The sequence below is a fragment of the Aspergillus undulatus genome (assembly GCF_047715775.1).
Source record: "Aspergillus undulatus strain CBS 261.88 unplaced genomic scaffold BDV17scaffold_75, whole genome shotgun sequence".
Classification (NCBI taxonomy): Eukaryota; Fungi; Ascomycota; class Eurotiomycetes; order Eurotiales; family Aspergillaceae; genus Aspergillus; species Aspergillus undulatus.
The window spans coordinates 114,360-125,913 of record NW_027396679.1 but is presented as its reverse complement, the minus strand read 5'-3'; the positions used below and the strand labels follow the sequence as shown (position 1 = coordinate 125,913).

Below are 11,554 nucleotides of genomic sequence, written 5' to 3'. Positions count from 1 at the left end.
GGGTGGGTGTTCCTCGCAGGGAGGTGGTCCTGATTCGGAGCGCCCGTTGGAGCCCGTCGCTCTCTTTGTGAGTTCATGCATCATTGGCCTTACCGTTTCTGGCCTTTGCTGACTGTGGGCCACAGTTGCCCTACATCTCGTGAAGGCATTTACTGAAAGAGAATTCTGCTCCGGACCTCAAGCCGGTTCCTGCTCCGGACACCGACAAGAAACCTGAGCATGAATCAGTTACACTAAATCAGTACCATGCCCCCTCCGATGATGAGGAACAAGACAAGGATGACAACATCATGGCAAGATACCTATATATGTTAGAGCAACATACCAAATCACCGCAGACTGACACCATCAAGACCAGGGCCGGCGGCTACATGAATTTCGGGAATGGCGCGAGTGCGAAGGACGTATTTGTGGTCAATCAAGTTTGGTTGTTGGTCACTGACAAGAGTACGTGCGCATCCTTGTGAACAATTCAAGAGATTAACCGGACGCTGCAGAAAACATCATCACAACCGCGACGCGAAATCCTCATGGACTGGAAGACAGCCTTCTGGAAGATATGATTCCGTTGTTGCAGCCACACTGCAGAGATAGCCCCTCGCCCGCAATCGCCATCACTCAACTGACTATTGAGACTGCCGTAGGATTCTTCCATAGGAAGGGAATCCCAGTTTTGGAAAACAATCGATCACCCTTAGACATAGTTCGGTGTTATGTGAGACAAATGGTAAGTACAATGGTCTAGCCTACCGGTAGGACCCAAAAAGCTAGAACTATAGTCTCGCCAAGAAACCCAGCTCTCCAAGAAGTTCCAGGATGCCTTGGTTGTTGGGATTAGGATAAAACCCGCAAATGGAAGGGCACCTCTTCCTTGACATTTTGGAAGAGGTTCAACTCCTGGAGTCTGTGAAAGATGCAAGCGGAAAACTTCGCATCCTTAAGAATATCGCAGAAAGCCAACAAGCACGTGTGGACACTATTCACAAAGAAAGCGGTACCCACATCCTCGCATGACGCCCATTCAGGCCAAGGATGAAATCAAGGAGCTAATTGGCTCGCCTCCACATCTGGTGCTTTACTGCAGATGTCTTTCTGCCGTCGACGGTGTTTACGCGGAGTGGTGGGAGATTGCGACTTCGCAGCCGAAGCCGACGCTGAAGATTGCCCAGCCCAATACGTTTGTGAATGATGATGGTGAGGTGGAACTCCGGTTGTATGAGGAGAGTAACGAGGGGATCATCCAGTCGTGGGCGGAGAGGAATGTTTAGCTGCTGTTATCGTCATTTTTGGTTTGTCTATCTATATAGTTAGTTAAAGCGGCGGCGAGTCGGACCGGATACGGAATGATGGCCCGGGCGCGCATCACCTACTCTCGCGATTCTTTTCGTTTCCCTCCACCTGTTTCTTGTTTCTTCTTTCTCCCTTATGCTGCATCTCCGCAACGTCCTCTGGCAAAATGCGCGGCTGGCCGTGCTTTCGCCTCGCCGCGGGCTCGTGACCCTCGCCATCGAAACTTCATGGTACGTTCCCGTCAGCCCAATCCCCTTCGCTGCTGACTCTCCCCGAGTGACGATACCTCCGTCGCAATAGTGAACAAGAGCAGGTCCGGTGCTGCCAGAATCCACTTTCTCGAGAACATCACCCCCGACTTGACAGACTATAAGGGCATCCATCCCATTCTCGCGCTCCAGTCGCACCAGGAGAACCTCGCCGAGCTGGTCAACAAGGCGCTCTCACACCTCCCTTTCGCCGCGGAGTCCCCGAACGATGCTACGAAGACCATCTCACTCCCCGACGGCAACCGTCAGAAACCCGACTTCATCTCCGTCACGCGCGGGCCAGGCATGCGGTCGAATCTCTTTGTTGGGTTGGATACAGCCAAGGGGCTCTCCGTCGCCTGGCAGATTCCCTGTGTCGGGGTGCACCACATGCAGGCCCATCTCCTGACGCCGCGTCTCGTTTCCGCTCTGTCTCTTCCATCCTCCGGACCTTCTTCTTCGACGAATAGCCAGAGTGCGATAACACCCGCCTTTCCTTTCCTCTCGATCCTCGCCTCGGGCGGCCACACCCTCCTCACATCCTCCGACTCCTTAACCTCCCATTCCATCCTCGCAACGACAAACGACGTCGCCATCGGCGAAGCCCTCGATAAATCCGCGCGTGCGATCCTCCCTTCGTTCCTCCTCCGTACGTCGAAAACAAGCATGTTCGGTAAACTCCTCGAGCAATTTGCCTTCCCCAACGGAGCCGCCGATTACGCCGATTACATCGCACCCCGGAATAGAGGCGAGGAGGTTGCCGTTTCGAAAGTTGTCACGCCATACGGATGGTCAATAACCGCGCCGTTCGCGCAGACGAAACAGCTGGAGTTTAGTTTTGCTGTCTTTGGGCCGACAGTGGAGAGGATCTTGTCTCGGAAACGCGAAGCCGGGGAAGACGTCTCGGATGATGAGCGGGTTTTGCTGGCCCGCGAAGTCATGCGCGTCTGCTTTGAGCATCTCGCGTCCCGAACAATCCTTGCCCTGGAATCCCTCTGCAAATGGACACGGACACCCAACTCGAATTCCAAACCCATGCCCGAGACCGTCCCAGTCAAGACGCTGGTTGTCAGCGGCGGCGTCGCGGCGAATAAATTCCTCATGACTGTGTTGCGTTCGTTCCTGGATGTGAGAGGTTTCGGACATATCGAGATTGTTGCGCCGCCACCGGCGCTGTGCACGGATAACGCGGCGATGATTGGGTGGGCGGGCATTGAGATGTTTGAGGCGGGGTGGAGGAGTGAGCGGTCTGTCAAGGCGCTGAGGAAGTGGTCGCTTGATCCGGCCTTTGAGGGGAAGACGGATGAGGAGGGAGAGGGGGGTGTGCTTGGGGTGCAGGGGTGGGTTAGGAGGGGGTGAATGTGCATGATATCAATAGACTGTAATATAGCATTGTATTATATACTCCAGACCAAGGCTCAATGTACGATAGAAATTGCAATGCGACTCTATCCTATCCTCTAACGTTTCCCTTCGAACAGGTACAAATACCAATATTTCCCAGAACCACTGATCTATTCCCACTCAAACAGATACCGTAAATCTCCGGCAGCTTCTCAAATTTCCTCAACTTGCCAAACGCATCTCCCAAAATCATCACTGGACTTTTCGAGGTCCTCGCTTTCACAATCTTACCCTACCGTCTTGTATGCCTTCTGGTTAAGTTTGTGCAGGCGCGCGCGTTGCCGAACCACCTAAGGCGCTCGGCTTTGTTGAATCCAGCCTCGTAGCGCATTGCCATACGGCCACCAACCGTTATACTGCAAGCAAGATATATATTAAAGGGGTGGAAAACCAACTGGGGAATAAGCTACATAGATAAGGCATGGAGTGTCGTACGCGTACGATATTCATGAAGACGAAATATTCATTGAAGGGAAACAACGGAGAAGAGACATTTTTACAGAGCGCAATTGTATATATAGATGGATAAGGATTGTATTCAATAATTAATCATACCAGTCATATCATAAAGTCGTAAATACATCGCTCATACACACAACACCTGGTCTTGCTCTTCCTTCGCTGGCCCTATCCCGGGCGCAATTTCGGTTGGTACCGATGCCCAAGCTGAGACATGACCTCCATTTCATTGTATTGAGAGACGGGGCGGGGTCGAAGCTAGAGCTCGAAGCTGCGCGGGTATCAAGCGCAGAGGACCAGGTCTTCACAATTCCTTCTACTGTTATTGCCATTCATTCCACTTCATCCCATCTCCTAGAGATACGTTCACTCCCTCACAATCCATCTCCTCTCCTCCTTCGAAAGCTTGGTATATGATCCGTAGTACTCCTCTGTATTCTCAATGGGCGTGATGCAGTGGACCGTCGGACTCCCGAATGCGATGCGCTTAGACCCTGATCCTGAGGTCCCGTTCTTCTTGAGGATACTCTTCGAGCTGCACGAGTTGACGTAGTTGTAGCTTGGTGGCGGCGGGACCTGCAGGGAGGAGAAGCGCTTTGAGGGGGCGGGGCTAGAGGGGAGCGGGCTCCGTGGTGAGTGGAGAGGGCCCGGTGATTTGAGGGAAAGAGATGGTCGCGAGACGGTGTTTTGTGCGGCGGAGATGGAGACGGAGAGCTTGGGCTTTGAACGGTACATTTTGTTGTTGTGTTGATTTGAATTGTGGATAGGGTGTAGATAGTTGAAGTGAAGAGTTTCACTGAAGTATTAAGCGACGACAATAATGATATAGGTAGAGAGATAGACAATTAAGCGACGAGGCAGACTTCGATCAACGAAGACAAGCTTGCTTGGCTGGAGGATGGTTTTTTGATTTATTTGGATGTGAAGGGCGTTAAAGATAGAGTCGTTGCCGGACCAGCCTGACAACAGAGAAGAGAACAAAAATAGAATGGCAAAAAGGGCGGAGAAGAGAAGCTGTTTCAGAAAGAGAAGCTTGCAGGAGGGGCGAGTGGGCGGCTATATAGCCACTCTCTACCTACCACAGAGTGTCGAGGAATGGAGACAGTGCAGGTGGCAAGAGGGGGATGGGCTGCAGGAAAGTAGGGCAAGGCAAACCAGCCAGCCAATCAGCGCTCTGCCCCCCGCTAAGCGCCGACCATCTGCACGCCCAGCACATCGTCCAACCACCGTCACATCTTTATATCCAATCACTGAACTTGACTTCACTCGTCCTGCTTCTCGAATTCCGTGGCTGCGTGCTCTCTCCCAGGCTGTCGCTGCCCATTTCTGCAACCCCTTCCAATCAAGGCACAGCGGGAACTCTCCTCCCTGACAACAACCAATTATAGACACATCCACTGAGATTATCAAGGGAAGGATCGTCGTTGGTGGGTGGGATATATGCGATTGTCACTTGAGATCACATTCCTCAAACTTTGTATTGAGTTTTCCGACTGCGGTGGTTTGTGATGGGCGCGCAGCTGGCCAGTTAGCTGGTTGTTTGAATTTGCGGTTGGACCAATATTTAGTCTTTTGATGGGTTTCGATGTGATCTATCCACTTTAGGATAGTAAATAGGTTGTATCCCTGCAGATGATGGTCGGTTTATGTCCCAGTCAGTCGTGCGATCTGAAGACGTTGATGCTGTGATTTCTGTGATGGAGAGGTCGCTGTGGTGACACCAGGCTTCTCTCAGGTTGCATTATCGGATAGATTCGGGCGTCGATTATCTTCCTGTCCGACTCTGCAGGTGGGTTGGTTCTTTAGGGTAGATCAATCGGATGGCAGATGTGAGGAGGGGCTGGTATCTCAACAGCGACCTTGCAGTCGCCTGACCGATTTCATATAGCAGGGCTCTTCCCTGTGTCGCAGAGGAGGATTTAAGATCATCATTGCGAGGATTCATTGCACTCGAACCCAGCAAGGAGAACCCAGCACGATAGTCTGTATCAAAGTCGGGATTGGCACTAATCTGACCAAAAGAAGAACATATTTCGAGCACTGCCTGTGAGCTCCGAGTACGTAGATAGCATTCACACTTTGCGCGCAACCGGAAGCGAGTGTCTAGTCTACTTCCCATATGGGAGAAACGCAAGATCGGATCCCAGATCATTCATCAACGTACCTAATCCCAATCACAGCAAAATACCCCTCGTCACCCGACAAAGTCAAATAATCCTGCAGCGCAGGTCTCACAAGAACCCCCCCCCCCCTTCAACCCAGTACCCTGTAACCACAGCACGATATCCGCCCTCAACGGGATCCAGGATTAAAAGCTCCCAATTGTGCAGCTCCGTCGCCTTTGCCGTGACATTCTCGCTGACATGTAAACCGAGTAATCTCCGCGTGTGCAGGTTCCCAAATCCGTATCTCCCGTCTTTGCTTTCGATCTTCCATTTCTGGGCACTGCTGTTTTCTCATGGTCGGATGCGCACTTCTTCTTTTTTGAGGGTTGTGAGCGTGCTGTCGCTGCTGGAGTGGTTGATGGAGAGGACACAGGTTTTGCCTGCGCGGATGAGGGTGTATGGGGTGCATTCTCTGTTTGTTCTGGGGGTTGTGAAAACGGGGAGGCTGGTTGTGGATGCGGATGTGGATGGCTGGATGATTGTTCGGCGGCTGCAGTCAGGGTGGAAGAAGTTTTCGTAGTGTCATGATTTCAGCGGCGACAAGTTAGGGTATCCCAGCTACTAGTATGCACGCCAAGAAGAACTGCCAGTTCGCCAGCAACTGAGATATGGCAGATTAAGGCGCCTCTTATGGACAATGAGTCTGCTCCGGGAGGTACCTCGTGGAGGAGTCTGGGATTTGTTGCAAACATGCACAGAGTAATCTCATGCAAAGATGCTTGCACTGCCCATATTCCTCAGTGTCCTAAGCGCCTAGGTATAATCGACGACTACACTATGATTCTTCCTATTCAAGCCATAGCAACTGGACACGACTCACGTGATATCCATAGGGTTACCTAGCATGCACGGCGAAACCTGAAGGGCATTCCGATGAGTATGATGGTCTCGAAGCCGAGCCACTCCTAAAGTTCCCCTGCAACGTAATTTAAAGCATCGTCTCAGTTTACTGAGACTGAAATTAAGAGACGAGCACCACTAGAATGGCTGTACCAAGACTGATTATACACCCAAGTTCGAGTTTTGTCTCAACCATGAGGTCAGAGAGCCGCCTATAGCGTCACAGGGAAGCACCAGGCCGTCACTCACTCTCATCTGACTCTCCATATTTATCTCCTTGACAGGAACAGCTATCCCTCCCAATATCTCTTTATTCCTCTCCCTGTCCTTCCCATCCACCGCTCAAGTAAGCGCTCTGACAGCAAAATAGGCCCAGCACCTCGAACGCCACAACAGCGAATCAACGCACATAGTACTACCGTCTATAGCCATGAGCCTTACAGAGCTGGTGTAAACAAATAGGCGTAAAGATTATTTTCAACCTACTACAGACCCCGAGGAGAATGGCGAATAACTTATGGACGCGGAGGTTGTGCTTATAGAAGTGAGGAGCCTATCATGCAAGCCAGACTCAGCAGCTTTCGGAGTAGTAAACATGAGTCTGGCCTTGAGGGGATGAAGAGGTTGGCTTCTGTTGCTTTGCGAGGAACGGTATGGAGAAGCTCCCACTGGGACACCCATATTCATTGGAACCGCGAAGAAGGATCGGCGTCGCATTGGTATGGACGCATTGTACCATCGCCTTCTAAGCATATTAGTATCCTAATAGTCTAATTCCAGCCATATTCCTCCGCAAAAAGACCGACCCGATCATCGGCGGGTTCGCGACACAGTCAAGGGCGAAGGAGGGCTCCCCTTGACCACATATACTACGCGACACCAGATGCCTGTAATATGTTCGCAGCCGGCATTTATGAAATGCACTTCTGTTCAACTTGACTAGTCGAAATTTGGTTGATTGCTTTCATGTAAGAAATTCGACTCATCGAGTACGACTGAGACATAATCTATAGCGAAATGGCAGTTAGGTATCTAGCTAGGGAGAAGCCCTAACTTGCCCAAAAGCGGACTAAATCGATCGCCATCAATCCATCAATCTCCCGAAGAACCAGCGGCAAACTCAATCCTGACATCTGCAACGCCCTCGTGCGAGTCAAGCAACAGTTTATGCTGCAAGAATGCTGCTCTGGGATATCCTATTTGCATTCTACACAATTGCCGGGCCTGCGTTCGCATCTAGCGATGGTGATGGTGATGGTGACAGGCTATGCCGCCACCACCCGCCCTGCCTTCTTGACCCGTGGTGGATCCAGCCTGTGGCGATTAACCTCGATATCTTCTCCATGTATGTGGATACCTATTCCCCCATGATTTACTTCGTTTTTCTTATATTCCCAAGAATCCCCGTCTGGAAGTTAACAGGACAGCAGCCTACGCTCACACCGACGAAACAACAACCCTCCGAGCCGACCTCCACGTCCAGAACCCAGATCATAACCTAACAGCATACTCCAAAGCCATCACATCCTGCGAGATCAACACGTCAAGGAGACGAACGAACATGCAACGCAGAGTCCCCGAAGGGAAAAGCTTGAGCGGAATTGGCGGGCTTTCAAGTGGCATGTTCGCGAGTTCCTCGTCCTTTCACGCGTTCTGATCACGTACCATATTGAGCTGTCGACGTCGCCTTTGCTTCACCCTGCGAAATCAATTTTGCGTTTTGTCAGACAGATCTATCCTAATTCTGAGGCTGGTGCGATGAAACTAGGCAGGATGACCGGTATTACTGAGCCGAAGGGCGAGTAGCCGCTGAAGGATATCACTGCCACATTCACGCAAGCCCTAGCTACAGTTAGCGAAGCCGCATTTGCGGAGTTAGGTATAAACATCACGGCTGCTATAATCTTATACCAAGTCTATTTCAACACAGCCGTCCAACGCGCCATATATGAGGCCGCATACGAGGCTGGAGTTCATAGCGTCGCCCTTCCCTGTCTTAACACACAGGCAGCTGTTCGAGAGATACGCCGATTTTCTCCTTTCCAACCGATCCAACTCTAGATCCGACCCGGAAAAGACCCCTTCAAACCTTCTACTCCTCCACCAGGGCTTCTCGAAATTCGACCTCCTTCCGTCCAGCCCACACTGTCTTTTGAATGCCCCCCTCGACCACTTATCCTGTCATGGTCTTGGCTCTGGGCTGTTTCATCAGCTTGCAGGGACGCGGTACCTGGTCCTTCGGAAGAAGGTGGACAGAGGCGCGAGATGGTTCACCCTTGGTGGGCAGCTTATGCATGGGAGCGGGTGTTGAAGATGGATGTGAAGGAGGCCCAAGCGAGGATGCAGGGCGTAACTGAAGCCAAATTCGATGACAGAATGCGACTGGAGGACGAAGGGGTCGAGCCGTTGAGCGAGTGGCCGCTCGATCTAGACGGGTGGTGGGTGAGTGATAAACAAGAACCGATCTCGTTGAGGCGGGACGATGTAAAAGTCATGGATGAGAAATATATTGACTGGCTCGCGGAGTTTCAGGACGAGGCGCAGTTGCGCCTGCATGGTATGATAATCACTGGTCCACCCTGCAACCCTAGATTTATTAACTGAACTCTCACTAGTCCATCGAGTTCTATTAAGGAGCATCACGAAGAGCCCATTCCCCCTTTACACGAACAACCATCGACGGCGTGGTAATCCTGAATATCCACTGCGATGGGTCTGTAGTTGCTCCAGGAATCCAAAAATCCATGGGTGAGCACGTCAAAATCTTCGGCGTCTCGGAGAGCGCGGATTGGACGTACCTTGCTCGACTTGGAGCGCGAGTGGCGCTACGGATTCGGGAATGGCATGCGAGAGAAATACGGGAGTACTGCAGGAGCCGGGTCGATGTTGACGAGGATGAAGATGAATTGTGGTATTTCGGTTGGGACGAGGAGTTGGGATCTGAGCATGATGAACTGTAGTTCATATTCGCTTTTATCCAAATATCGTTTTTCTTGTCGGCAGATGTAGACCTGATACCTGACACGGATGACCTTCCATACTCAGATACCAAGACGAATTGCTTGAAAAGGTCCACCTGTCGAATAGGCGGATTCGATCGGCGAGAATGTTGCAAATTCACAAGGAATCAGGTGAATTGGGATATTCACCACCACAATTCATGAATATCGAGATCTAGATCCCTTTGTTTTTAGCCTCGCTTAGTTCTAGTGCGTTTGACATCTGGTCAAGAAGGATATAAAAATGCGTACTATCCCTAGCTTTTAGCCAGTGTCATTTCTGGATCTAATCCTCTAATGATAGAGCGATTCCTTCCACTTCTACCTCTCCCATTTCACCAAGTTACGGAATTCCAACCATAGAATCGAGACTTCTTAACAGACTTTTCCGCATCCCAATTCCCTTTTAAAGCATATTACTGAGACTTCAGTAGTCGCCACCGAGTCCAACTCCAGACATCCCCCGAGCCCCCGAACTTCCAGGCTGATCCATTATGATACATAGATATCTCCAAAGCCACGAACGCACACTTCGACAGAACAATGGTGACACCCTGCTGCGTGCGCTGCGCGAAATCTGTCTTCGAATGTACCAGACACCCCCCCGACAAACCCAATCGCCCCGCCGCTGCGCGAACCGGCCCCATCACCGGCCCGAACCCCTGCGTCCCCATGGACCCTGGCCAAGCATGCGAGCGGTGCCGGCAAGTCGGTAAGAAGTGTAATCCCTTGCCATCGTGCATGCTGCCTGAAATCAGTGCGCTCTTGGCCATGGAGGGGGTGAAGAGGCTTTGGCTGCCAATAACAAACTGGCGGCTGCTATTGAGGGCGCTATGAAGGCCTATGTGAAGGTGCCGAGTCAAGAGAGGGTCATAAAGGACTTAAACAAGAATATATTCATGTTGCTTAATGAGATGAAGTTGCTTGATGGGAAGGAAGAGCTGGATAAGGGCGAGATGGAGTGACTGGGAGGGGATTTGGGAGGGGAATGTTTTGGATGTTGGACCTTGATTGGGATTGGGAGAATGCATCTCATTTCCTATATTTGATGCTAGTCTTCGCTTTCCTACTCAATTCTCCACAGGGAACTGTGCCCAACGTGAAATCCAGAAACTTAGTTTACTTGGAATTTGCAAAGCCAGACCCGGCCTCATCCCTTTCTCGTCCCACAAGCCCTAATCTTAACACGGCCAAACCCGTCCCTGCCCGCCCTCAACGTCCCCCCGTTGTCTCATGCTCACCCCATCCGTCTCCCTGTAACTCCAGACCAATTAGTCGCCACTATTGGTATTCCCAAATAACCCTCCCAACACCTCACCCACCACAACAGCCATCATCCTTACCGAGAACCCTCTAGCGGAAGGACACCTGATACCACCCACAGCGAACGGCATCCACGTGGTCCCCTCGCCAACAAGCTCCAGCCTCACCCTTCCATGACTGACCAAAAACCTCTCGGGCTCGAAAACCAGTGTATCATCACCCCAGTAGTGCGGATGCTGTTGAATCCCCTCAACATCGATCTCAATCGAGCCGCGCCGAATCCGCCGGATGGGCGGGTACAGACGCACAATCTTGGTGGATCGCATGACGAGTTGGGTGGCAGCGTTTGCCCCAACTTCCTAACGTAATCAACTATAAGACTCCTCCTCGACGTCAAAGTTCTGGTAAATGGCCAGACTGTGGTTCGGGATACTCAGAGGTCATTCTGGACTTGTTCTCCTTCTTCTTCTGCTCTATCTCGCAATTCCCCCGAGCTGGTCACTGACTGACAGGTTTTACGTGTGCCTCGTATGATCTTTTCGTAGCCTTCGGTTCCGGTGGTGCGGTTGCCCGTTTCTTGGTGAGTTGGGGCCACTCATACATATGCTCTGGAGTGGAGCTTGGAATCAATTCAGATACTCTCGACAGCCCGCTGACTGGCGCGTGTTGTTCTGTATTGTAGCTGGCAGTTCAAGAAAACCGTTCTTGGGATATTGTGACTGTTTGCCTTGCCAAGCGCAGTACCAATACTCAGCCCTTAGGCTTGTTGGTTTTTATTCGTCTTTGCCCATCATTCATTCAGCCTGCACACCCACAATACAACCTGAGCACGTCAACCCTGACTGTCTACGAAACAAGAAGCCTTAACTTTAATATCCCAGGGCCC

General features: G+C 51.3%; 5 protein-coding genes across 5 annotated transcripts; 4 read left to right on the top strand and 1 right to left on the bottom strand.

Annotated features, from left to right (window-relative positions):
- Positions 1–290: 290 nt before the first annotated feature.
- BDV17DRAFT_295805 (uncharacterized protein) lies at positions 291–1,268 on the top strand (the record flags this gene model as incomplete). The annotated part of the gene is made up of 3 exons (XM_073763155.1): positions 291–447; positions 498–640; positions 993–1,268. The coding sequence occupies 3 exons, from the start codon at positions 291–293 to the stop codon at positions 1,266–1,268; spliced, it is 576 nt and encodes a 191-aa protein (XP_073610918.1).
- A 35-nt stretch (positions 1,269–1,303) lies between these two features.
- Positions 1,304–2,897, top strand: BDV17DRAFT_301342 (glycoprotease family-domain-containing protein; the record flags this gene model as incomplete). The annotated part of the gene is made up of 2 exons (XM_073764236.1): positions 1,304–1,520; positions 1,568–2,897. Exons 1-2 carry the CDS (start codon positions 1,426–1,428, stop codon positions 2,895–2,897), a joined length of 1,425 nt encoding a protein of 474 aa, XP_073610917.1. The 5' UTR covers positions 1,304–1,425.
- An 870-nt stretch (positions 2,898–3,767) lies between these two features.
- On the bottom strand, positions 3,768–4,136 carry BDV17DRAFT_295803 (uncharacterized protein; the record flags this gene model as incomplete). The annotated part of the gene is made up of 1 exon (XM_073763154.1): positions 3,768–4,136. One exon carries the CDS (start codon positions 4,134–4,136, stop codon positions 3,768–3,770), a length of 369 nt encoding a protein of 122 aa, XP_073610916.1.
- A 3,448-nt stretch (positions 4,137–7,584) lies between these two features.
- Positions 7,585–8,063, top strand: BDV17DRAFT_295802 (uncharacterized protein; the record flags this gene model as incomplete). The annotated part of the gene is made up of 2 exons (XM_073763153.1): positions 7,585–7,751; positions 7,829–8,063. The coding sequence occupies 2 exons, from the start codon at positions 7,585–7,587 to the stop codon at positions 8,061–8,063; spliced, it is 402 nt and encodes a 133-aa protein (XP_073610915.1).
- Positions 8,064–8,719: 656 nt separating this feature from the next.
- BDV17DRAFT_295801 (uncharacterized protein) lies at positions 8,720–9,366 on the top strand (the record flags this gene model as incomplete). The annotated part of the gene is made up of 2 exons (XM_073763152.1): positions 8,720–8,963; positions 9,041–9,366. The coding sequence occupies 2 exons, from the start codon at positions 8,720–8,722 to the stop codon at positions 9,364–9,366; spliced, it is 570 nt and encodes a 189-aa protein (XP_073610914.1).
- Positions 9,367–11,554: the final 2,188 nt, after the last annotated feature.